The sequence below is a fragment of the Amphiprion ocellaris genome, chromosome 22, assembly GCF_022539595.1.
Source record: "Amphiprion ocellaris isolate individual 3 ecotype Okinawa chromosome 22, ASM2253959v1, whole genome shotgun sequence".
Classification (NCBI taxonomy): domain Eukaryota; kingdom Metazoa; phylum Chordata; class Actinopteri; family Pomacentridae; genus Amphiprion; species Amphiprion ocellaris.
Genome location: NC_072787.1, coordinates 6,544,070 through 6,571,945, shown reverse-complemented (window position 1 = coordinate 6,571,945; position 27,876 = coordinate 6,544,070). Strand labels below are relative to the sequence as shown.

The 27,876-nt window shown below is 40.5% G+C and overlaps 1 protein-coding gene across 5 annotated transcripts; it reads right to left on the bottom strand.

Moving 5' to 3' along the window:
* Window positions 1–65: 65 nt before the first annotated feature.
* pfkpa (phosphofructokinase, platelet a) lies at window positions 66–27,876 on the bottom strand. 5 transcript variants are annotated; one of them, XM_055007210.1, is made up of 23 exons: window positions 27,622–27,876; window positions 24,958–25,031; window positions 23,544–23,621; window positions 22,187–22,376; window positions 21,611–21,776; window positions 19,744–19,788; window positions 19,522–19,630; window positions 18,793–18,888; window positions 17,946–18,038; window positions 16,077–16,202; window positions 15,351–15,415; window positions 14,954–15,023; window positions 13,157–13,303; window positions 11,955–12,025; window positions 10,402–10,489; window positions 9,468–9,620; window positions 8,172–8,324; window positions 7,332–7,496; window positions 4,810–4,871; window positions 4,410–4,521; window positions 3,933–4,032; window positions 2,920–3,025; window positions 66–910 (listed from the first exon to the last, which is right to left on the bottom strand). In XM_055007210.1, the coding sequence occupies exons 1-23, from the start codon at window positions 27,713–27,715 to the stop codon at window positions 754–756; spliced, it is 2,520 nt and encodes an 839-aa protein (XP_054863185.1). In that variant the 5' UTR covers window positions 27,716–27,876; the 3' UTR covers window positions 66–753. The 5 variants fall into 5 exon arrangements, with proteins under 5 accessions (XP_054863185.1, XP_023139649.1, XP_023139648.1 ...); XM_023283881.3 differs by lacking the exons at window positions 8,172–8,324; window positions 18,793–18,888 and adding an exon at window positions 19,240–19,335; XM_023283880.3 differs by lacking the exons at window positions 9,468–9,620; window positions 18,793–18,888 and adding an exon at window positions 19,240–19,335.

Below are 27,876 nucleotides of genomic sequence, written 5' to 3'. Positions count from 1 at the left end.
TTAGTGGAAAGTGAATGTAAAGAATATTAAACATGTAAATAATCCAGTGACAATAACCGATAGCATACACTTCTCAAGTCTGATTTTATTCTGTGGGAAACATTAGTCTCTTACACATCTAACTCGTTGGTGCAACATGACAGACAGCTACTCGGTACAGCAGTGCCTACAGTTAATAATATATCCATGATTACGAGCAAAATAAACAATGTCAAAAAGATAAATATTAGTTTTCAGTGTAAAGCACAGCACGCAGTTCTCTTGACTTGCAGCAGCAGAACTGGACTGAATCAGTCTCACATAAATATGCTGAACCTCACACTCGTTCTAGGCAGATACACACACTGGTTTTTACTTCAGAGACAGCGTCTATTCTGTCCTCGTGCCGCTCTGGAATCAGAGCCTGTCTAAGCAACTGGAGACAGAGAAAGTGCATTTTAAAAACGGTGACACTAAACATCCAGGGCGACAAGGACACACAGATGCATGGCAGGACAGCCGTGTGTGTGTGTGTGTGTCTGTATGTGTGTGTCAGAGCATGTGTGCGTCTGATACGGCAGAGGCTAGGTTACAGTTTGTGAGTCGTGATGTCAAGACGAAACAAAGGAGCAACACTGAAGGGAATGACAGAGGCAGGAGATGAACACAGTATGTTGTTACTGGGGCTCTTTTACAACACATAGAGTGACACCTCACACACTTTCAGTCCTACACACAGAGTGGGCTTCGCAGGCCACCGTACAGCGCGATCCTTCACATGGCTACCGAAGCGTCCGACTCTTTGGGTCGGTTGCGTACGACGTGCTCCAGCTGTCCGGAATCAGAGACGTCGTAGCTCGTCTTGTACTTGGCCAAGATCTTCATCAGAGGACGCAGCTTCAACCACCACTGCTCCTTGGGGATCCTGTGGCTGCAGACACATAAACAAACTTCAGCGTTGGGGTTATGAGTTTTTGTTCACACAAAATACGCAGGAATTTCTCTATTCTGGCATTCTCCTTTTAACGTAACACCAATGTAGCATTTTCAAATGACTGAAAAACTGACAAGATCACTGTGAATGCTCAAACTGACATGAATCAAGGCAGCGACTTCTTGTTTTCTTCGTCAATTTGCCAGCTATTTTCTTAACAAATTCATTGTTTGATCTATGAAATGTAAAAACTAGAAAATGCCTCTACACTTTGTGACTCCTGCCTGCAGTACTTGGCATGTTTAAGGGGGAATTGTATTGATGTAGTGCTACATAAAGCAAAGACTCTCACAAGAGACAGATTAGATGTGGTTCAAAGGTCAAGCTCCAAAACTAATGGGACCTACATTTCCCATAATGCAGCTCCACAGTGTGGGTCACCGTGTCTGTCTGTGCTCCAGACTTTCTCAAATTTTGGGTCTCAGCCAACATTATATAACAGTTTTCAAGGGTCCATTGTCCTCTGTGTGATCCTTGTGTAACCTAATCTCTGTAATTGTGTTTACATGCCCAGTTGTGAGGCTTATTCCAGTTTTGATCAGTGAGAGTGTGGCGTTTGTTCTTCATATCCCCATGTACATGATAAATACTACTATCCCTGTTACTCTGACTGTTTTTGCAGGTGCTACTGATCTTTATAACACAAACTGACAATTTAATCTGACATTCCTGTGACTGTCGGCATTAAATTAATCTGACTGGCTGCTGAAAATGAGAGTAGTTTGTGCTGTCGCCTCGCAGGTAAAAGGTTCTTTCAACAGTCCAAAGACATCAAATTAGGTTATTTGATGATTCTAAATTGGCTGTAAGAGAAAGTGTGAGGGTGCTTGGCTGTTTGTGTCGACCCTGTGATGGACTGGCAATCTGTCAATCTGTCTGAGGCCACTTTGGTTTATAAAGGACAGTAAATGCCAACACTGCATTGGAGCTTTGGCTTATTTACCTTATTGAGACCCTCAATAAATATTAGACATGTCCTGCACATTGACCAGTATCTACAGGGCAAGGGGGGGGGTTCTGTGACTCTAGGTGTAGAGAAAATTTGTATCCATGTGTGACACAGATGAAGCATCAGCTCTGTTACCAAAGAAAGTGGTCACATGGGGCAGCTGGAGGGAATATTTCTTGGTTTATAAGCAGTTTGGGGTTGATTCACAGAAACGCAAAAGTCTCGACTGTGTCAGAAAACAAGTACTGAATGTTTACATACAGTAATATCCCGGTTTTTTTCAGTCTACATCACGTAAAATATTCAGGCTTAACAAAACCAAGATAAGGGCCTATTCGGGTTTCTGAAATGGGGATATGATGTTTCTATGCACAAACACAAAAATGGGACACTTCAAAAATCTAATCATAACCAGAGTACAGTGGTCCCTCTCACTGTATCGCAGATTTTTCACTATATTGTGGGATTTTGAGGTATATAGGTATTTTTATATATTTATTTTAATTATTTTTGTGGTAAAATAAGTATTTTCTAGCCTAATAAATTTAAAACAATCTAAAAAAATATAATTAAAACATATTAAAAGAATATTAAATTGAAATAAAATGCGTAGTGTCTGTCTCCGTGTCTTGTGTATAGCAGCGTTCAACATCTCACCTCGTCTGTGCTCACTGTGCAGTACATTCATCTCATCATCATCAGTCCTGCACAGCTAATTCAACATCATCTTCAATCTTTAAGTTGTAGTATATTCACTGGTGAGTACCCATATAGAATTTTATGTTAAAATTACGCAAGTTTAAGAGTGTAGAAAGTGTTTAAGAGCATAGGAAATGTTTATAAGAGTGTGGGGAGGGTTTATAAAGCCTGAAAATATATATAAATAATAAAATAAATACGGTCGCTACTGTGCAGATTTTCGACGAGGGACCACTGTACTCAAGCCCATCTTAACACAGTCTGTGTGTCGCTTTCAGTTCAATAGTGTGATACATACACAAAGTCGGTCTCCCCCTTGAGCTGCACAACAGGCTGAAAGACCAGAGCCCTGCGGCGCATCCCCAGCAGACAGCAGGAGTCCTCAGTGTTAGCAAACACTCGGCCTGCACAGAAACGTCACAGCATTCAGAGTCGGAAACACAACAACTTACTTTAGCTTGCAAACACACACAAGCCCAGAATGAACATTGTGCAGCGTGTGTGAGGGGCGGTACAGGGTGATGATGGCTCTTTTCACTAGCTCGTGGCTATTTTAAAGACAGTATGGTACAGCTACAGGATTACTACAGAGAACCTAAACACAAAGACGGGATGATACAGAAAGTGTCACTAATAAAAAGCAACAACATAAAACAATACAGATGCACAAGAAAATGTGGGGCAAAGCGGGAAAAAGAAACCTGTACTACATTAATCAATACATCCCATGTTTGTGAATTTCCAGATAATTGATTTGAGATGAACTGGAAATAGCTTGACATGGGAGCTGCTGATAAAGCTGTAAAGCACAGGCATCATAGCTGTACCCCACATATACCTGGGCAGACTGTGTGCCTTTATAAAATACAGCACAAAGTGAAAATGACACACAGGGACATGGAGCTAAATATAAAGATGTAGATGGTCATGGAGCCAGCATGAAAAATAAAGATTTACCTTCATCTTATGTCATCCATGTGTAAGGGAAATAGACATAAAAGAAACAAAGAGGAGTTTTTACTTTAATTTTAGTCATGCAGTTTGGTTGTAAGGCAGAATATATGATCATATATCATTCACAGCTGTTATTCGTCAAATGAGAATATATATTCAGGTGAATTTCTCATTAAACTGTTACACTGATGGGTGTAAATGATCAATAATTAATCTCCTTTGAGAGGACAAAATACATCAAAACGCCAGACACAGTGACTCCATGACAGATCTGCTTCACAACGGCCACGCCTCTGCAGGGAGGGAGGATCCACTAGCACAGGTCAGCTCGCTAACAACACCAAAGTGGAACCTCACCTTGTCTGAACGTCTCCGTCAGCTTTTTGGTAATCCACTGCATCGCCTTGGCTGAGATCTTGGTCCCAAAGTTACGGTCAAATGGAGACGGTGCTCCTCCCTTTCAAAGGAACAAACAGGTTTCACTCCCTCACCGAATCTCGTTTCTCTTCTGTCATAATTTAATAATATTAATAATTGTTTTTGTAGTCTGCTGTGCTATCTTTAAAACTCCTCTATATCCCCAAATTCGTTTTCTTTCTTTTCTGAATCCCATTACTTGATACACAAACCAATTTATCCTCAGAGACCATTAAAATTTTGTTTGTTCCAGTTTTATCTGCGCTAATCTCAAGATACACAAAACCAAAATACAACAAAGACCATGTAAACTGGGGAAATACATATTCATGATACAAATATGGGAAACAGTTTGTTAAATCTTCCTTAGTCTGTACAAGTTGGTACCACTGATGATTTATAAAATGAAAAAACAACCTGCTGCATGTGTCCCAGCACGTTCTTCCTGGAGTCAAACACTCCTCTCCCCTCTTCAGAGTACAGCTGGTAGATGAAGTCCGTTGTGTAGTTGTCATTGCAGTTCTCATTCCTACACATACAAACAGGGAAACTAAATGTCACCAGAGGCACATTTTCAGCATTTCTTTGGATTTAGGGATATGTTATACTGACATCAGGAATGAGAGCAGCACTGCAAAATGTCAGCTGTTAAACTGTTGACATCACCACAAGATCTGTTTACTATACAAGCAGCTTAAAGCCAAACTCTGAGGGCTGGAAACACTAAATCCGTCGACAACAGCAGACTGACCTTTAACTTTTTTTTGCACATTATCACGAAGGAACGTGGCCTTGAAATGCACTGTCATTTTCTTACCTGAGGACCAGTCCTCTTTGAATGCTGGTCTTCATTTTCTCTGTCAGATGTTCAACATTGGCCTGTGGAAATTAACAGTACGTGCTGTAAGTAATAAGGACCAGTAGGTGGCACTGTGACAGCTGCATCAGAAGACAGCCTGAATGCCCTCTGGTGGATGAAACAAAACATGGCCTGATAGGAAAGGAGCCAGAAATTTTAGGCTCTTGTCACTGTCTAAAGCAGACCTGGGCATCGTACGGCCCGCGGGCCACATCCGGCCCGCCGGATGACCCTGACTGGCCCATATGAGGTCATTGGAAAATATTAAAAGTCAATGCAAATATATATCATCACAATGCATGCAAGCGATACGCCTGCACTGCTTTTACTTTGAAAGATCTGCTAAGGTGCCGTTTTTTTCGTACAAACATTTGATTGATGCAGAGCGGGGAGGATATCTGAAAGTTTGCTGCTAAACTGCTAAAGCAGCAAGGATTTTTTACCAAAGCTCACACATAAAGGGATGTCAGTAAGCCATTTTCTGATGGAGAGTTTGTCAAAGAAAGTCTGGTGGACTCTGCAGCGTTTATATGCCCGGAGAAGAAAGGAGCGTTCGTTAATGTCACCCTTTCCAGGCGAACCGTAACGAGGCGGGTGGAGAGCAGCGCCGAAAATCTGGAGCTTCAGCTGCACAACAAAGTGGACAATTTTGACGTTTTCTCCTTGGCTCTGGACGAGAGCTGTGATGTCCGTGGCACAGCCCAGTTACTCATCTTTGAACGTGGACTAACAAAAACCTTTGAGATGACAGACGAGCTGGCAGCTGTGCAGCCAATGAAGGAACCTCGACGGTGAGTGATTTGTTCACTGAGGTAAATACACGCATGAACAAGCTGGGACTAAAATGGGAGAATTTGGTTGGTTTTACAACTGATGGCTGTCCAAATTTGACAGGGAAAAATGTTGGACTTTTGAAATGGATGTAAGATAAAGTGACTGTAATAAACCCAGAACAGAAACTGATATTTTTGCACTGTATTATACATCAGGAGGTGCTGTGTAAGTCAGTGCTAAAAATCAACCACGTGACTGATGTTGTAGCTAAAGTAGTTAACTTCATCAGGGCAAGAGCATTGAATTACAGACAGTTTGTTGTCTTTTTGGAGGAGATGATAGTGAACATGGTCACCTTGGTTACCAGACAGCTGTCAGATGGCTCAGCCTGGACAAGATGCTTAAACGAGTTTGGGATCTGAGAGCAGAGATTCAAGAGTTTTGTGAGAAGAAAGGCAGGGACATCACCGAGCTCTCAGATGCAGACTGTGGATGGCAGACCTTGCTTTTGCTGTTGATGTGACTGCACTAATGAATGAACTAAATACCAAGCTGCAAGGCAAGGGCCTCTTTGCACATGAAATGTACAGCCTGGTGACTGCTTTTATGAGAAAGCTGAAGTTTCTCTCAAGCCAGTTGGAGGGCAACATTCTCATCCACATGCCCACGCTGAAGGAAGTCACACCATCAAAAATATCTACAACTCAATAGGCAGCAATCATAGTTTAAATGAAAAAACAAAGTCATTAAATAGTTGTGTTCTGTGTTCCACATTTTCATTGTATCATTGTAATGTTTCATTTACTGTTTTTATTGAGATATATATTGAGCAGAACTGTAAGTGTATTGGTCCGGCCCTTAACAACCGTCAACGTTTCTCATGTGGCCCCATATGAAAATTAATTGCCCACCCCTGCCCTATGGAGATATTCCATTAAAAATCAGCCGTTTCCAGCTAGAATAGTCATTTACCACATTAACAATGTCTAGACTGGATTTATGATTCATTTAATGTTATCTTCACTGAAAAAAAACTGCTTTTCTTTCAATAATAAGGACATGTCTAAGTGACCCGAAACTTCTGAACAGTAGTGTGTATCCATTTTTGCCCTGGTCATGGCAACACCTGTGGCCATTGGACAAATGTTATACATATTTACTTTAGCGTGTTGTCAATTTTTGTAAAATAAGCAATTAAAGAAATGTAACTTATGATTTATGGCATAACTGTGATACAACTAGATTAAGTAAAGTTTATTTGTATGGTATCTTCAACAGCACAAAGTAACAAAATGCTTAAAACATAAAATCAACATAAGATTTATACAGAAAAAAATGACATTTCATTTTAGAGTTCTCTCTACTTGAAGCCAACTTTGTTCTGTTTCCATAGAGGTTCCAGACTTTCTATTGCAGTAAAAAATGAAGTGAGTAAAAATATGACAGAAGCAGAACACCCAGAAACTGCTTGTGTTGAGAGGGTTAACACTGCTTTAAAAAAAAGTCTCATTTTGTGAAATGTCTGTAACTGACTCCTCTCTTCCTTGCGTCTACTTACATCTATGTGGAAAGGGACTAAGACACAACGAGAGGAAGTGAGGAAAGGAACTGAAAGTGTACAAAGTGAGAAATGAGAAGAGGGCTGAAGAGGAAATCAAGTTTCTACAGCTTTAGAACAGACTGATATGTGTGTGGTAGTGTGTTACCTGCAAGTCTCTGATATCAAATGGCTCCTCAAAGATGTAAGCAGCATCGGCTCCAGCAGCCAGACCTCCTACACTGGCCAGGTAGCCACAGTAGCCTCCCATCGTCTCAATGATGAACACGCGTCTCTTGGTCCCGCTGGCGGACTGCTTGATGCGGTCGCAAGTCTGACACATGCACATGAGCTCACCAAGTCAGTATACAATAAAGAATTAACACGAGGTAAATGAATGAACTTTGTGTATGTTTCATATATCAAAGAAACCAAACCAGCTAGACTGCACATGTGATGATTAGAGGTCAAATGTTATTAGACATTCCACAGAGAAAAACAACAGCACAACAGCATGCTTATTAAGGAAAACATTCATTTATAGGTTTCACAAATTCGGGCTAAACGCTGTTTTCACTTGACACACTGGCGTCCTGCAAAGGATGAGAGAGCACATCGCACGGGAAAATTCGTTTATAATTCAAATGTTAAAGTAAAATTATTCTTGGAGATCTTTTCTACTTGAGCTGGAGGTGGAATCTTACTTTGATGGCCCAATGCTGATAATCAGTTAAATATCAGGTGACTCTGAGATCAGTTAGCTACAACAGTAAAACATGAAAGATACTGAAGGTTAATGTTAGAATTCCAGTCAGGGTTAATTTGACAGAGCTCTAGAAAATACTCCTGCAATGCTCAGTCTGCTTTTGTAACCTGATAGTTGTTAAGTATTAGCACTGGACCACTACCTCCACTCATATTTTACATCATGTGTCATTTTCATCCTCTTTGCACAAGCATCTTGAATAAAGCACTCAAAGCTGTGCCGGCGGCGGTTCGACTGCCTTACCTCCACGATGGCATTGAGGGCCGTGTCTGCCCCGATACTTAGATCTGTGCCCGGTACATTGTTACTTATGGTTGCAGGCAGCATACACATCGGGATGCAAAACTCTTCATAGGTAGCACGAGCCTCATACAGCTGCAGCAGACTCTCAAACGCCTGAAGCGGCAGTACATGAAAAACGCATTAGAGCCAGCTCAGAGGGCCGAGCCACTGAGAGAGAGGTGAATCTCTCTCAGTTTGCGAGAGCGCATCCTGCCATTCCGGCTCTTTCCGTGTGATAGCGGCTGTGGCTTCCCTTTGGCAGAAAGGATGGGAGGACAGAAATGTGAAGAGAGTGGTGGAAAAGAAAGCGAAGAGGGGAAAGTGAGGAGAATTGACAAAAGTGGCAGAGCAGAAGTGAGAAAATAAGGGGAACACAAATCGTAGAAGGAAGGTACGAGGAAAACAGAGGGAAGAATGACAGACAGGGAGAGATGTAGGAACAGAAAGGTAGAGATGGGACAGAGATCTGTGTGTTTGTTAGCCTCAGCAGCTCAATGCAGTCGCACTGCAGGCAGGACAAGCAGCACTGATCAGATCAACATACACAGGAGAGGGAAATGAAGAAGATGATGGCCAAGCTAAGATCAGGCTCTGAGATGTTAGTTTTTGTATTGATGTTGGTTCTTTGTTGTTATATGGGGTTTATGTTCATTTAAGTTGCAAAGATGCTTTATAGAAAACAGGATGAGTCGTGATTCTGTGTTGTTTAGAATATAATCTTGGCATAAAGAATTGTCAAGATGATACAAACAGTGCATATTAGTTTGTGATCTGTAGATGTACACTATATGTGAATTAAATCGACAACATCAAACCCTGCATGCTGTTAACCACTCATCTTGATGTGAATAAGGTGGGAGGACACAAACACAAACACGCAGAAGGGCAGGCAGAGCAAACATGGCGGTCATGACGCTTGTGCACCTCACAGCATGCCTCCATGTTGTCACTTACTTACTTACCTGAAGGGAAGGGAGGGACGCTACACTGCAACTTGCATTTACCTTTACCAGTCATGTCTCACAGTACAGATGTGACTTTGTAATGTTGTTAGAGAAGCTTTATGCCAGATGTGGCTGACAGATGCCATCGTAATAAGAAGGTTTTTTTCAAAATAATCCCTGATACAACTACAGAGACTGGTAAAAAGACTGAGTGAGCGATTTCTCCCCTCTTGAAATATAACTGGCTGGTTTGGTGTTTGTCAGCTTGAGTGTTTGTGTCTGTCTATTCTTGTCGCCAGGCCCCATCACTTACAGTAGTGATGGCGTTCAGAGCCGTGTCAGCGCCAATGCTGAGGTCTGAGCCCGGCACATTGTTGGAGACAGTGGCTGGGACCATGACCATGGGCACACAGAACTCGTCATATTTCCCGCGAGCCGTTAACAATTCCAGCAGTGACAGGAAGGCCTGCAGGGCAGAGCCAAGGGCTTTAGTGTCTGCGAGGGGTTTGGCAGGTTGGTTTGGTGGAGAGGTGCTACTTGCCACAAGGAAGGGAAAGACATAAGTGGAGGGTGCCAAGGGGAGGAGCCAGGTCTATCACAACGGACAGCAGCGAAACAGACAGGAACCACTCCACATACACCCTCAAAATCATACGCATACAATACATAGACAAGAAAACTCATTTGCTTGCATACATCACAGGAATATTAAAGCTGGTGAGCATCTAAGTGGGAGTGCGTGAAATGGCTGGACAAAAGCAGGTGGTCTGTTTCCAATTCAATTAAATGGTGTTAGTTCACTTTTGAGTTACATAATTAACTTAAAAGTATTCAGTATTTCTCTAAAAAATTCTAGTTAAGGCACTGGAAATCAGCAGCCTACAAATTTTATACTGCAGTTAATCTTGTTACAGGCAGAGCAATGATTCAAGCATGGTTATGTACATGACTACACATGGGACCATATGGTGATGTGCTGATATAAAAGGGATAAGAATGATGGATAAGATAAACATTACACTGTTTACTGTGATATACATATATACAAGATATAATGAGTAATGTTCCAACAGATACTTTGTCTTTTTTAACTCTATGATCAATAAAAATGTTGCTATAGATGTTAATATTCATCATGCAAGAGCTTAAAAGCTTAGCTTTAATCAAAGATGAGAAGTATTTAGTAGTAGCATCATTAACACAAAATGATCTAATAAACTAATCGAGACAAATAGTTTGAAACGTACCTCAAATCCACCGATAACCAGCAGTGCATTTATATTGTGCATTCGCATCTGCTCGGCAATTTTGTCAACATGCTTTGCAGGAAGTGTTCTGAAGAAGACAAAGAGAAATATCATTTCAACATAAGTGCGAAATCATTTAGATATTTAAGTACATAGATGTGAATTTGTTTCTTAAAAAGAAGCTTTCAGGCAATTTTTTTCACAAACTTTATATTTAATAGATAATTTTCTGTGTCGTACAATGTTTAAAGAGACATAAAGGCAGACATTCAGATGAAAAAGTAGGTTTTTTAAACAGCTCTTAAAACCTTTTTTTTTTTAAATCACAAGTCGGTCATATTGTTACATAAAAGAGTCATCTCTTCCTCAGTGAACTGTACAGTAGTAGGTAGGAGTGAGTATGAGTGGCTGGGACTGAGAAAGTTGATCTTTTTTTGCTTATTTATTTGCATTTCACAGATTTCCATCTTGTTGAAATGTTGTGACTGGGCGTGCAGCACAAACTCCGACCTGTCAGGACATTGATTTCACACTTTCTAGCAGTTGTCTGTGGCACTCAGTTATGACAGCAGCATTATGTTCCTGGAGATACGATAGAGTTCTATGCAAATACATGAGACTGATAACTGATTTGTTGTTTCAGTGCACACAGTCGATTTAGTTCCGATTTAGTTTGGCGTCAGCGGGACCAACTGTCACATCTGAAACACTAACCGTGCTGTTAATCTTCTTTTAAGTTTGCAGATTTCAAAATTACTCAGCCCTCTCCTTCCTCTCTCTCTCTCTCATGTGGCACCATAAAATATAGTGTTGGCTTGTGTTGTAGAAAGAGATACGATGAATACCAACTGATATTTGTGCATTACATTCCTTAATATCAAGGATCAATACTCCTTCAAGTATTTAACCGCTAACACTACTTGTGTTACATCCTGATATGTGATTGCACACTTTACGGTACCAAGTCGTAACACAATGTTAGCTAATGTTCTTAAACAACCTCTGACCTGCTCTCCACTGGTTCTCCTCACAGCACTAATGAGCATCTCATTGATGGCTGTTATTTCTTATTATCTTCATCTGTTTCTGGTCTCTGTGACACTCGGCATGCTCATAAATACAAGCTGTCTTTCCTGCATGTATGAATGTGTATTTGAATGTCCTCAGTGTCAAAACTATGGTTGCAATCCATATTTGTTGCTGCTAAACTGGCTCGGTTTCTCTCCATCTTGTGATGTCACGACTAAGTTGTGTTTTTTGAGGCATAGAATTCTGGTACAAAAGTACTCTGTAATCATAGTGTCTATATAGACATATTTTTTCCAAAATACAGATGTGCTTCATTTTCCTAAACATTTATTCACTGGAATCACCAACCTGCAAGTTGCTGTTTAAAGCTGAAAGCTATTTATCTAGAACATGTGCAGCAGTGCTGGTATAGTGCTTCTGTAGACTCCAACACTCAAAGTCATAACTTCATCCGTTATCATGACAATAAACTTTATGGACTTTAGTTTTAATGCTTAACAGCTGCTGGTCCATCAGGCCTTTACCTTTTGGTTCCCAGTAGAGAGCCACCCTGTCCCGTCCATCCTCCAACATCCGCCCATTTAATCTCCTTAATCTGTAAGGAACAGCAACACATACATTCTTTGATGTCTTACTCAGTCAGATGGTTTTAAATACAACAGAAAAATGACAGGACAATCAACACTTGTTTGCCGTCACAGGCATTCTCATCCAAATATATAAACCCTATGCATAAAACTGTTTGTGTATTGTTAGTCCATTTAAAATGCACTCTCTAAAACTTGTGTGTTAGCTTCAGTTGTGTATTTTCTGACACATCCTTCTGGGGTCTCAGTGCAGGGATTGTGAAGAGCAGAGTTAATTTGCTGGAAAGACTCTTTTATATAGTGGAATAACTGCTCCAGTGGAAACACAGAGCGGTGTGTAGCAGAGAGTCCCCGAGCACTGAATTATAGAAATCCATTACTCCCTGTGGTTTAATCTTCTTAGGGTCAGTTGGCACAATTTGATTTCAGCTGGCCAGAACTTACACAGGATGTTTAACTAACCAGTGATGTTGGAGACATTTTGATGAAGATAAATGCTCGGTTTGTTCTTTAAGTGCTGTTCTTGGAATGAGCCAGCTGTCGACAGAGGTGATTTAAGGTTTTTCCATGGGAGAAGGAGAGGAGAGGATAGAGGAGATGAGTGTGAAACCAGTTCTACCAGTTATGGACAAAAGAAACAGCCCAGTTTCAGATTACAGTCGAGTACAGGTTTCCATATAAAGCTCACAAAGGCACTGTCTGCTTTCACCTTGCTTTCAAAACTCCCTATACTTTCAGATTAGGGTGAGAATTATTCCAAGGTGTTACAGTCTGGCTCAGTCCATTTGTGAACACATTTGTGCCCTCTATTGGATTATTGTGGTGCTGCATCAGCTTTATCTGAGCAGGGCAGAGAAGGAAGAGTCAGTGTGAGAAATTGGTTTACATTAATCTGGAGAGATTATCCCTGGGGCTTCCCTGATCACGCTTTAGTCAGGGAGCTAACAGTGATTGTGCACTACCGGACTCTCATCATGCTAAGCCAATTCTGTCTGACTTATTGATGAAAAAATGTACGATGAGCATTATTATTACGCTGTTAGAGTAAATTATGAACAAATCTAAATAACATCATGAAATCTCTTCCATTTGATGAGTCTAATTCACAGCAGCAGTATACCAGTGCTATATGAACTCACCTGTCCTTTGTAGAATCCCTCAAACCCATCGCTGACCGCAAACATCTTGTGCCCCTCAGAGATGCCCACTCTGACGGCTGAACGGACGGCAGCATTCATGCCCGCTGCAGGGGCTCCAACATTCAAAACAGCCACATTGAAGTTGCTCTGAAGGCATAAAACGCACAGCAACAGGTTACATATACATCACAGGCAAGTCTAACATTAAATGTGACAGTCTAATCATTGTAAATGCAGCTTAACTAATCCTACAAAATAACAGACTGTGTGTTGGAGGACAGTTGATTACGCTCTACAGAGGGAATCAATAAATGCTTTCTGGTGCACTCTCAGCTACATGCTGGGCCTACAGTGGTCATTATCATAGATACAGGGGGAGCCAAACCCTGAGGCGAGCTCCACAGCATGGAGTCTGCCGTGCTGCCTTTACACTTCACTGATCTTCAGTCAGAGCCGTCTCCTCTGGAGCCGCAGCAGCAGCCTGCAGCAGCTCCTGCCAGAGTTGAACAAGTCATCCCTCTGCAGGGGAGCCAGGTGTCATCGGATATCACTACTCAGCCGACCAACACTGAGTCACCTGGACCCCATATGAAGTCTGCACTGGTTACAATTACAGGCTTCACAGCAAATGAGGGAAACACAGGCAGCAGGGAAAAGCAATTCACTGCTATTTTTAATAATGAACAGCAGGAAACGACCACACGAGTGATGAATGCCAACACAACTAGCGTGCTGGAATGCACCTGTGTACAGAGAAATAACCACATGAGAGTTTGGCCAAACCACATATTTACAGAAAATCTTTACTCAGTAAGTGAGCTTTGTTTTGCCAGGGATATTTCTGAAAATAGCAGCAGCACTATGCATCACGACAGCACTAGCTGAGTCACTACTTGTAGGCAGAGCCTCAGGAGGGTGTAATAAAAAATTAAAGTGTAACTTCAGCAACAGCCTAAGTCCACCCACTGCATTAATCTGAATAGTGTTAAAAAGTGTGCAAGCGGTTGAGAGGGTGTGAGGCAGGGTGCTCATCCACATCTCGAGTTGGACATTAGTGTGATATAAAACCACGATGGTCCCAAGCCATATCAAGTCCCACCTGTTTGCTTCTCTTCTGTTTTCTATGCTCACTTATACTCCACTTTAATCCAGCTGAATTCCTAATAAAGCTAGTCTCCTTTACATATGCATCCTTTCAAACAATGGAGCAGGTATGAAACGCGACTGAGAGGCTACACATTAACCAGCAGTCACTTTAGTCATTTCCCAGTTGCTGCTCTGCACCATTAAAATCCTGCTATTCTAACCACAACATTGTCTGAAAAACTCTCCATGCAACTAAGTTAAAAGATAATTCAGCTATATTTACATTCAAAACATCACTGAGAGGGAAAGTTAGACGCCACCTCTGACTGTGCATTAAAATTCCTTTTTATATGACTTTAATGATAGAAAAGTCCCACACAGTTAATTCTATGTCAGTATAAGGTTTAGTTTAAAAACAGCAGATGGTATGTTGAGCCATTATTAACTCACGACATGCTGACCTCAATGTTAACACCACCACTGATGTGTTGCATCACAGTCCAGCTATATCATTTAGTTTACTGATCAAAAACATACTGAAGTTGCGCAGCAGGTTGAGTAAGCTGTTTTAACTCTCAAGGTTCAACCTGATCTCCAGGCAGGTTGTGCAGGGATCAACCACCATATATGTGAAAAGAACTCCTTGTTTGGGTGCGTTCAAAGTGAGCAAACAAAGCTGCCAACACTGTCACTGTCAATGAAAAGACTTACAGTTGGCAGTTCAGTTTCTGGTTTACGATGAGCCAACAGTTTGTATGTCTTCAGGTTGTTCTCAAAGCTCCTGCAATAAAACCGAGGACAATTAGTTCATGTGTTCAAACAAATGTGTAGCACATGTTCAGCATTAAGGCACAGTAGATAATGCAAGACTGGGATCATAACCAAGACATGAGTTAAAAAATGATCTACATGATATTGACGGTTTTCCGCTTTGATCTTCATGTTGGTTATTGAGTGTAAACAACAGAGTAGTGGAGTTCTAAAATAGTACAGTGATGCACTTTCCTGACTACACCTGTCTACAGAAAGCAACATCAAACTGATTTCCGGGCCTTGATCTTCAGGGAAGTGATGACTTTGTTACATCAGATTGGTCTGTCAGTCATACCTGCCCCGAAGCTTTACAGCCTCCTCAAACCGTTTCTGGTCCATGGCCTTCTGAACTTCCTGAGTCTGTGGAAAACAGTAGTGATTTACTGTTTGAATTCACTATTCATAAACTGTACATACAGGAAATGCAAAATTGTGCAATTTACATCAGTTATGATTAAATATCCACATACAAAAAATTTGCCATCTTTGAAGTGTCTATTATTGGTGTAACAATAGAGGATTAACTGCCGTTGAGTGTAGAGCGAAAGAACAATACAAGAGTAAACATGTCATCATCTGTTCTAAGACAAAAAAAGACTAACATGTAACCTTGCTTTGACCTGTAATAGAACTACATGCGTTCAAACTTAAAAACCAGTAGCAAGATCTTCCCCTGAGTTCTGTCAGAATCCAAACATGACTGGCGAGTACCACTACAAAGCAGCTTTGTGTGTTTCTATGGAGATGGGTTCTTTTACATCATCATATTGGAAGTCATCGCCAATGCTGCCAAATGCTTCAGATAATCATTAACCAGACAAAAAATACAACTCTCTTGTGACCATTAGTGCCACTCCAAATCCAATCGGCTGTGCTTTTTGACATCATTATGTCAGCTCCTAATCCCCATTGACTCTGCGTCTGTCTCTCTGTCTCGTCTGCTTCTATGCTTTTGTAAATATGTGCATGAGTGAGAATGTGTGGTTGTCTTGGACTGTTTCCAGCACAGTGCAGCACCTACCATCTGTACACACTCCATCAGAGGCAGGCGCACCGATTGGTTCCCACACAGAGAGACCACACAGGCCGGAGTGTTGGCTGTGGTCTCCAGAAGAGCCAGAACAGCCTCCACACCCATACGACTGGCCTGCACACACACACACAGAAAACTGCATCATTATCACTTTGTTTAACCTACATGCTTATGTTTTCTTTACCGACACAGAGTTCTGCAGTTTTTTTTCTTTCGCTTTGAATTTGAAATTGGGGAATTTTTTTTTATCCATCTTTTTCTCTGTTTAGCATTTAGTTGGTTTGTGGTGAACATGAAGGGATCTGTGGTTCCTCGTCTGTGACGCAGTCCTTCACGTGCTGAGCCACAAATCTGTTAATGTGCTTAACCTAAAACCTGAGGCCATTTCTACACACACAGGACTAAACAGGAAATGTGGACTGGCAACAAATCCACCTTGGAAAAATTAGCTTCAATGTGTGAACTTTTAAATATGGAACTTTTACAAGAATGCTACGTTGAATGGAAGGTCAAGCATGTGAACTGTAGGCAAATAAAGAAAAGTAAGTTACATCTGACAGTGTTGTTTGTCATTCTGACCTGCTGGTAGGTTCGAAAGACATGCTATCTTTAAAAAACAGCCAAAATTACATCATTTGTCAGTCATTAACTGCAAAACCAGAAAGAATTTAAATCATGTGTGAACTAATGTGATCTTAAAAGTGTGATATTTCAACTAAATAAATGTGTTCTTTTCTGTGTCATTTAAAATGTGCAAAAAATAAACTCTGCACTCCTCGAGACAACCATGAAGCCATCAGTGAATCAGCCTTTGACCAACATTCATGTGCCAAAAATTTAGGGATTTTTCGGCTGAAATGAACTGTGTTTAAGAGATGAATATGGAAACGAGATAATATTTTAACCCTCGTGTCATCCTGCGGGTCAAAATTGATCCGTCTTAAAGTTTGAAAAGGTGGGAAAAAAGTATATTTTCACATTGAAACTTCTGATGTCCACATTTTCAACATTTTTGGGAAATCTTTGAACGTTTTTGGTGGTAAAAATAGAAATGTCAAAAATATTTCTTAAGAACATTCACAAAAAATCTACCAAAATCCAGATTTTTTTGTGAATGTTCTTAAGAAAATATTACAAGTTTTACTGATATATATGTAATCACTTTAGATATTTTTAGGATTTTTTGGAAGATTTTTCCTCATTTTTTGAAAATATTTACAAGAACTTTCTTGCCAAATTTGGGATTTTTTTTTTTTTTTTTTTTAAATAATATTTTTAAGGGAAACTTTTAAGGAATTATTGGAATTTTCTTCCTGAAGGTTTTGTAAATTTTCAGAAATTTGGGAAATTTTTTTTGCAGATTTTTTGGATTTTTTAAGACAAGGAAACAATATTTTTGCTGCCCATAAATGAGGACAACAGGAGGATTAAATAACAAAATGTCTAAAGTATGTAAAACCTAAAAAAAAATCAGCACTGACAACAGTGAGGGCTCATTTATTCCATTTTTTTTCAATTTTTGGAAAATTGAATAATCATCACAATTATACTTTTGTGACTTATGACACTTTAAATTGTTATATTGCTCAACAGACATTTTTGAGATCTGTACTTGTAGTCAGGGTTGTGCTGTTTGTACAGAGGTGCAGAACTTTATACCACAGTGAAGAATTAGCCCACAGTAAGTAAATATGTGAAAAGAGTAAGAAGCGCCTTGGAGTTCAGAAAGTTAATGTGATCTATTTTGATAGAATATGACACAGAAAAGAATATTTTCCTGATATTTAAGATGCAGGAACCATTAAATATTACGTGTCATCAGAACAGTTGACTCATTGATCAAAGTGTTGAACTCACCAAGATGCGGTCAAAGGCAGATGGGGTCCCTCCTCTCTGCACATGCCCCAGGATTGTTACTCGTGTGTCGAAACCCAAGCATTTGACAACAAGCTGGGAGGATAAAATACACAGGATTTAGCAGTTATTGTGACATTGTATATTGTTACTCTTCCTTTTGGAATTTCTACTGTAAATATAATATGAGAGGGTACTAATTCATCTAATGCACAATGGTAATGGCTAAAATTATGTAAAATGATGTAAACTGCAAAATAACTACATTGTGCAATAAATGTATATGAAAGATTCTTACATGAATGAACAGGCACATCACACACCGAAACACAAACACAATATAAAAGCTGAAGAGAAGGGGAAACAGCAAAGCACAAGCAAGCCATTCTAATTTTTCAGTCATGTTAGCAGGGAGCTCTTAGCTCACACAGGATCCCAGGCAAGAAATTAAACATAAGTACTCAGGTACAGGGAAGGAAAATAAAATAAAATGCTTTACAAATACACAAAAAACTGTTAGTCATGACATACTGTGATAATCCCTCTATGCAAATTTACAGTGTAAGTGTCAAAACATCTCTAAAAACCTATGTGTGCAGCAGTTACAAGTAAATGACATTTGATTTGGCAAATGTCTGGGTGTGAGGTTTAGTGAGGGGGTCTTACAGCAGTAGTAGTACAGTATCGTGAAAGCCGTCTTACCAAACTAGCCAGTGTGCCTGACAGAGCATTCCAGAAACACAGCAGCAGAGTCAAAGCCACACCAGGGCAGCAGTACAGTAGTAGAGGTCATACAGGAGGGAGTTGAAACCGGAACTTGTTGCACTTTGACACAAAGCTCTGTACTTACATTCTTAATATAGTCAGTGGTAATCGGTTTGTTGCTATGATCAATCGCCCCTTCGGCTACAATTATGATATTCAGCCTTTTCATCCCTGCTCGGTTCTACAAGGAGGGCGTGGTGGAGAAACAACATGACAGAAAAATTGAGACCGTGGCTGTGACTTGGGCTTTCAGAGGCACGGGGCCCGAAGATGAAGACAGCCTGGGAGCCGAGGACAGATTCTGCGATAGCAAAAGCCTACAGCTTGTGTTGGCACTTTGTAATTACAGCATCCTGCCTTTGTTTTTGCTTGTCAACACACCATAATAAAGAGATCAGCAGAGTGTACATACTGTAAGTAAACTGTAACTTTGAACACTGAGGCTGTTTTTAAGTCTGGCTCAGACGACTGCTCTCCATCAGTCAGGTCTCCATGCTTCTGGCTTCCCCTTTCTTTACACTCAAATACTCACATCCTTGACAAAACTAGAGGTTATAGGCTTCCCATGCCTGTCAATGGCTCCCTCAGCAACTATGATTATGTTCAGCCTTGTGCCCCTGGAACGGGTCTGAATCATAGAATATTGTTTTCAAAGCAGAAACAAAACACCTCTCATTAGTCTTCTCTGATGAAGAAAAAGTCAGGATTTCCTTCTTGCAGAAGAATAACAACACTGTTGAGTGAAATAAAACATTACACAACATGGACGCTGGTATTATATGCTTCAATGGAGAAAAAAATCTGACTGTGTTACCGCAGATAGTTTCTGACACATCTTCTCCTCCCAGCCATCCTCTGGAGGCATTTCGGGGATTAACACCCAGTCTGCCCCACAAGCCAGGGCGCTCACCAACGCCAGGTAGCTAAGATAATATACATAGACAGAACGCTTTGTTTATACACAGGTCAAAATCAGCTTTGTGTCTGCCTTAGAAATTATGCTTTTGGATCTGCTACAAAGTTTATGCATTCTTACCCACAGTGTCTGCCCATGACCTCCAATACAAATGTCCTCTGGTGACTGAAAGATAAAAGAAATATGACTTAGCAGAGCATTTTAGTAATACAGCACAGGACTAATGTTGTGGTTTCCTGCTTACATTCAAGCAGTAGCACAACTCAGAAGTTGTCAGCTCTCACATTATGCCTAAAACTAAAGAATTATGTGAAGCCACAAAGGCAGCCATTTTGGCACTGCTGGAGACAGGCATCAGTAAGAGACAGGTAGCGAAAAAACTGAAGATCTCTAAGAGAGCCATTCACTACACCAAGAAAAAACAAGCCCAACATGGTACAACCAAACTGCTAACTGGTTGTGGCAAGAAACGTCTTTCTACCCACCAGATGGCCATCGCTCATCCGTTCCTGTGTCAGGAATCATTGTCAGACCACTCATTTTAAAGGGACCTTAAAAATGAGTGGGCACTGTGGAGAAATGGGACTTGTTCAGCAAGGACAGTTGGAAACCGACTTCTTGAAGCTGGTCTGAAGATAAACAGGCCACGGAAGGAGCCCTTCATCAACGAAAGGCAGAGGGAAGCCTGGTTACTCTTTGCTGGGGATCACAAGGATTGGACTGTTGATGATTGGGCTGAAGGTTCTCTTCAGTGATGAATCCAGTTTTCAGTTGATGCCCACTCCAGCCAACTTACTGTTCAGGAGGAAGCCTGGAGAAGCCTACAAACAAGACTGTCTTGCCCCTACAGTGACACATGGGGGTGGATCAGTGATGATCTGGGGTTGTTTCAGTTTGGGTGGAACAGGGCAAGTGCAGTTGTGTGATTTTCCAACAAGACAATACACCTTGCCACACGGCAAGATCAGTTAAAGCCTGGATGGAGAACCAGAACATTCAAACCATGTCTTGGCTGCTCAATCACCAGATCTAAATCCAATTGAAAACCTGTGGAAAATCATCAAACGCAAAATGGAGAACCACAAGCCCCAAAACAAAGCAAATTTGTTTGAATTAGTGCAACAGGAATGGGCTGCTGTGACAGCAGAACAATGTCAGAAGCTGGTGGAGAGCATGCCAAGACGCATGGCTGCAGTCATCAGAAACAATGGTTATGTAATCAAGTACTAATTCCTGTGTGGATCATGTGATTAAAACAGACAAAAAAGAAAACAGGAAATGCCTCAAAGCTGTTTTTGGCAGAATAATGCCATAACTATTTATTTACTAATTTATTTGATAGGAACAGTGCACATTAATGAATGTCTATTTAGACAGCAATAGTCGTAAATATGCCAGATTAAAGCAACAGTGCTGATTTACATCCGCACTGATGTAAGAACTTAAGTGATTTTGGTTATTATCAAGAAAACCATGGACAATATCTAGATATCAGCTCTTAAATTAAAGTCTTATGACCTATTTTTGTTGTTATCATTATATTTGTCCAAAGAAACATACCTTTAGTTGTAACAGGCATTAAAATGAACAAGAAATTGAAGAAAACAAGGACGGTCTGACAAGTTTTTTCCATGACTGTATATTCCATTGTTTATAACTTTTACTAGTATGTTACTTTATTAACAGTGAACTATTTATTCAGAGTTAAAGAGGACTCTGCAAATGTAGAGACAAATGTATTTTTGTTGTAGGAAACATACAATAATTTATTAGAGGACAGCTTCTTTCCATTCCACTTTCAATATTGCATGCCTTTAAATTAGCACAAACTAAGTTAAAAACAGTTAAACATTTTTCACAAATGTTTATCCATTATTGTGTTAGAGCAATAAGTATCCCATTTAGGACTATGAATGAATGTGTGCTGCCACTGGTACTCACAGCCTCACAAGTTAGAAATGTATGGCAGGTCTTTCCTCCCTCTCACCTCTGTGCAGTTGTCATGATTGCATCCACCACCTCGATGATTCTGTGCAAAGCAGAGTCAGTGCCGATTGTCATGTCAGTTCCACAGAAGTCGTTATCGATGGAGCCAACCATCCCCACGATATGAAGGGCCGAGTACTTCTGGATGGCATCTTCCTCAATTAAACCTGAAAGAATCCGGAGGTTAGGGGTGAACTAGTCTGTTTCACAGTCTGCTTCCACAGATTCTCACGGCTTGTTGCCATAATATCACAGTAGTGGCAACAATGGAGGCTGCTGAGCTCAGGAGAAATCCTAAAAAACAGCACTTTATTTATAACAGAAAGCCCATCAGACTCTCACTTTGTTTATTAACATATCCTATGTTTTTGCACTTTTACTGGAGACTATTTCCACTGTTGTAAAACTCTGATTTAGGATGTGCTCCAAACACAAATACTGACTGATACTAGGAATGGTAAGGCAGCTGCTCAGTTTGCAAACAAAATACTTAAAGTGGTACCAAAAATGATAATGCCCTGAATTATGAAAATAGCCCTAGAGTAAAGCAAAGAGGAGCTTGGTGTTCCTCCACTACCTTGCTCCACCAGCTCTGTCAGCAGCCCGCTCCATTCCTCCCTGAAGAGGTTGGCTCCAGTCAGGCTGCCATCTCCACCGATCACACACAGGTTGGTGATGCCGCGCTGCACCAGGTTATGAGCTGCCTTCAGGCGTCCCTCATGAGTGCGAAACTCCTTGCAGCGGGCACTACCGATAACAGTCCCACCCTGATGACAACAAGTCCAAGATGTGAAAGTGTCCTCAGCTCAAAATTACTGTTTTTCTCGTGAACCGACATTTCTTTCATGTTTTCTACAACTGAGTTTTGTTTAGTCGGTGCTGTACAGAGTTCAGTGTCTTCCTTTAGGACACGTTAACAGGATAAACACAGCTGATGGGATGACATTTCTAACCACAAAACATCTTTATCTTCTATTTCACATAACTTACAGCTTCCTCTTTTATGCATTGCTGTCTGTAAGTTAAAACTAACTTTGATGTATGTTGTTCTATTGAGTTTATATTTGAAGGTTTAACCCTCTGAACCCCCAGCAGCTTCTTAGAGGTTTTTGCTCCTGTGGGCTTATTTATTTACTGCAATGTAAAGTGCTGCGCCTATATGGAAACAGAAGAACTCAAAATGTCTTTAGTGCAGTGTGACAAAAAAGTTGAATTTCTTATTTTACAAAAGTTTTAATGAATAGAATCAACATGTACAACATTTTCCAAGTGCCTACAGATGTACTAACACACTTTGTTAGCTAAAATGCTTTACGTGCGATAGATATTTAGCGACTTACATTATCACAACCTCTACAAATGAGCTGTCTTTCACACTGCTGTATTTACTTCATTGATCAAGTATGTCTCGTTTTGTTCTGAACCCCTTTAATTTGTTTCCATACTTGCCTTCTGTCTGCTCTGTGTAAACACAGCCTGCAGTTCAGTCAAATAATTTTTTTTTTCATGTGACTGTTGGTCACAGCTGAGTCACTCATGGCTTCTCAGTTGCTCTGAGAAGTGATTGTTGTTGTTGCACAATCTATGGCAAACCTTTAGCAATTTTTAAAATGAGACATGAAGAAAAAAGTGATTTTGTTGACATATCATGATTTTAAGCTTATATTTGGTTAATTTTCCTAATGGAACTGTATTCCACACATGATTGCAAAGTTGAAAATCCAACAAATCTTTCTATTTTTATATTTCCTAACTCTGAAAAATAAATGGTGCAATTTAATTAGGATATAGAGGAATAAAAACTAAAAGAATACTTCTTTATTCTAAAACATAAAATCCTTAAACAGAAGTACACAGATGAGGAAGCAGCTGTTTTAACCCCACTGCAGTAATTTCATTAGAAGTTTGGAATGCTGCCCAAGATAATTACTCACCACTTGTAGCATGCTGGAGACACTTTCCCATGTGGCTTCCCTTATGTTGTCCCCACCGTCCACCATACCCTGATATCCCTGGTGAAGGAGAAAAAAAAAGCTTAAGCCTCTTATTAAGAGAAATACTGGAACATAGCAAACAAACACTCTAAGCAGCATTAGGCTAACAGCTGGAGTGAACTCAGTGACTCTGCACCATTAGGTCATCATCACTCAGCATGATATCAATTCTTCCACCTCAATACCACAGAAAGTGCAGATCTTTAACAGTGAAATTGAGTAATTCAAAGTGTGTCCATCCTGATAATGTGACCTGCAGAAACGTGCAGGAGAACAGCCACAGTGCTGTGCTACCTGAGCGGGAGGAGAGGTTCACACGAGTCATCTAAAGCCTCAAGTCAGTTATGTAACAAGACGCTGTGTGAGCAGGACGTACACATACACAGATGTGCTGGGATCACAGGATGAACACGCAGAGCACAGCACTTCCCAAAGCACTTCCAACATCTGCTACATGAAAATAAACATCCCTGCATTCACATATGCAGACGGGGATGACACTGATGTCAGTGTGCAAGAAAAGAGCACACATCCACATTTATTTTACCTCCTATATCACTGTGTTTACACTTTTTCACATTTACACATTCTGCCTTAAAGTGTGAGGCATTAATATTACACAAAAATAAGTTTTAAAACAATAGATTTTATGTGAGTACTAGAAATATTGTACAATTAAATGAACATTAATCACTATCATGATTCGACTTTTCTACAAATGAACATGATTGACTACAATATTAACAATAAATCGAAAATATAACTCCACTTCTAGAAAAAACAGCCCATGAACGTAAAATCAGTTGGTTCCACTTGGGTAAATCTTACATTAGAACATCTTATGTCACTCTTTCCAAAGTCATTTTTGGTCACACAGCTGTCAGAGGTTTGTGTTGCAGTAACTGAGTGGCCAAGCTAGCATCTATCGAAGCCTGCATGTGAGGCATTTTAAGTACATCAGAATATCAGAGTGCCTCTTGAACAGCAGATGCTTGGCAAGTCAGGTGTTTTCAGTACATTTTTATTTGTATTTTGCTCCGAGGCGACACTCAGGAGAAGAAGAACCTTATTTAAAGTCCTATTTTGATGCAGATTTGTACTGTAGCAGGAATGTATCAGAACAAGGAGGAGAAGCAGTGCTCTGTTTATTTAAATGTTAAAAAATAATATTTGGAATATTGTAAATAAATAACTGAGATCTCAGTCTTGATCAAAATGATTTTGGCCATATTGTAAGTAGTGAATATGCAGAGTGATGTTTTCCTACATAGGGCTCTTTACTATAATATCACATTAATTACATGTAAACTGTAGCAGAAATGCCTAAACAGTGAAGACGACAATATAAGCTCACCTCATGAATAAAATAAACTTTTGCACCCACATATAACCCCATCCGAACCACGGCACGTACAGCAGCATTCATACCTGAAAAAGACAAAATTTAAAAAGGAGAGGAATTGGTTAAGAATGCAAAATGTTAATGGGGTAAAAATATTAAGCTGCAAAGAGTCAGAAGAAGAACTTCAGCAAATCATTTCCAAATTCTGATCTGCAAGGTGACGAACAGTTTAAACTGCATGGATATTTATTTCATCTCTAACAAGGATATGCCGCTGTAAACCTTTAATATTCTCTACATGCATGTATGTGACATTGTGTGTCTGTGTGTGTGAGTGCAGTCTTTCTGTATTTGTACTGTCTGCCTGTGGCCCAGGCCAAATTTTTTTCTCATCACAGAACACTGCCATTTTTGGTGAAAAGGTTCCCCAGCTCCTCCTCCAGCCTCTCAGCTACAACTCAGTTCAAGTCCAAGTGAACTAACTAACCACAGCTCTGAGACTTGAATGTCAATGTCAGGTTAGCTTTAGCACCGACAGTGGCTATGAAAGAGATAAAAAGTGCTTTAGCTTGAAGAGGTCTAAACAACAGAAGAAAGGACTGAGTTTCCTTTCTCTGCACAAACCAGCGAGCAGTACATCTCACATGCCAGCAAGGCAGAGCTGTTACTAAGCAACACAAAGGTTTAGGCCATTAGGGCAGTAGAGGAGGCCAACATGAAAGAAAGGGAGAAGTTAGAAGAAAACTTTAAAAACGAGCCTACGCATCTGTCTTCTTCCACATGAAGGCAGCAAAACTCCCATAATTATTAGAACAATACTGCCCAGTGTAGCAGCAGCTGACCTCTTGACTTGTTACATAACTATGTTCAGATGAACAGCCTGGTGTACTCAGGAAGGCATGAAACAGAATGTGAGAAAGACAGAAACAGAAGTTAAAAATGATCACACACAAGTATCTCTTTCTTGTCATTTTTTTCAAAGTCTTTATCGAAGCAGACAGTCTCTCATTCTGCATGACTGACACTTTCTCCTGCAGAGAAAAAACTAAGCCAAGGCTACACAAAGCCCTCTGACACTGATGTTCAGCTCCTGTCATGCATGCCATGGCCTCACTGGTTTGCTCTGGGGCCAGCTCCATGTGTTTTTTCTGTGCGTTGCATGTGTCATGAATTGTCATTTTAAAGCCACCTACTAAAGATCGATGCATTTCTTCTTCTAACATGTTACAGCATGAGAAAATAGCTGTAAATAAATTATGTTAGAATTATGCTTATATAACAGTGTAACAAGTGATTTTCCATAAATGAACATTTTGTACCTATACATTAGGGCTACAGCTAACGTGGTCAAATAATGTCTTCTTTGTTTTCTCAAATAATTTTTGAGTTCTGTGGGTTCTAAAATGTCGGAAAATGGGGAAAGATGATGTCCTCAAAACCCAAAGATATTTAATCTACAGTAATAAAAGAGTAAAACCAGAAAATAAAATATACAAAGCTGGAGTCAAAGAATTTTGACTGTCTTTTTCTTTAAAAAATACTTAAACTGATTAATTAATTATCATAATGGTCAACAATTGATTTATTATTCTACAGATAATCAATTTATCGATTGATTGCTGCAGTTCTTCTGCACATGTGCCTGTGCATCAGTTGTGCAAAGTCACACCATGCCCATAGTGACTGCTCATCTGTAATACAGAATGAATGGCGTTTTTGCAAGCTAGATGTTAAAAAGTCAGTGTAATGATGCATTTGATCAAACTAAGAAGCTGATAATTGATAGAATAGCGTTTGAAAGATGATTTAAGGTTTAGTTCTGATGCCCAAATGTGAAAATAGGCTGATTCTGTCCTCAAAATTAATATTAAAGTGTGACTTTTTAGAGTTATCTAATTCCCAAAGAAGTACAAAGTTATAACATGTTGGTTTGAAGCAACAAGGCAGATAAATGCTATTAAAACACAGCGGTGTGTGTTGGTAGGTGTGTGTTACAGTGGAGCACATGACCAGGGTTTCCTCTCTGACGCACTGGGAGAGACGCAGCAGAAGCTGTATGCAGCTCATCACGTACACAGGATACAGACATCCCATCAGTGGGCCACACTGCTCAACCTAAACCTCCAACCTCAGCTTACTGCAAAGGAACACGTTAGAACAAAAGCCTTTTCTGAGTTTCTGTCCTATTTGTCAGTCGCCTACGCACCGAACAGAACCGGGAGTGCAGTAATGCGGCGCCTTGTACTTTTACCACTTCTACATCCAAATAAAGAGGGCTGTGATAATTAAAGCTAAAATAAACCAGTCAGTTTTAGTGCACTAATGCCCCGTGAGAAGAAAAAGGCGCCACGGCTCGACCTTGACGCCTCTCCGGGCTGCTGTCACAGCATGCAGCGATGAAATGCCTCCAAATCAATGACAGAGGATGCTGCCGTTAGCCAGCTAGCTGTCAGGTTAGCATGCAAGCTAACTGTCTTCCTGAATGAACGGTCCTCAGCGTTATTATTTCACCGGGTGCCAACTGCGCAGTGCTTCACATATTCCGACAAATGAAAGCCTTGCAGCCTCTCAGACAGTCCAGCATCACACAGCTGGAGGTTTCCCCCACCTGCAGCCCTGCCTCCTCTCTTCCAGCGGTACATACTGTATCTGTGGAACTCTAGCCGGGTACTTTACCTTGAGCATCCCCTCCGCTCGTCAGAACCGCGATGGCTTTCCCGGCTCCCGACAGGTTCTCAAAGAATATCTTCTTGCTGTCTGGCTGCGCCATTTTCACAGCAATGTTTTCAGTGTATATCCCAGTCCAGCGGGTTAAAACAGAAACACCGGGGGGTCCACAACAGTCTAAAATGTGTTATAAATGATGAAGGGCAACTGTCGTCAGCCCTTCTGCCTATGAATGCCCGCTGTCCTCTCCTTCTCCCTGTTCCG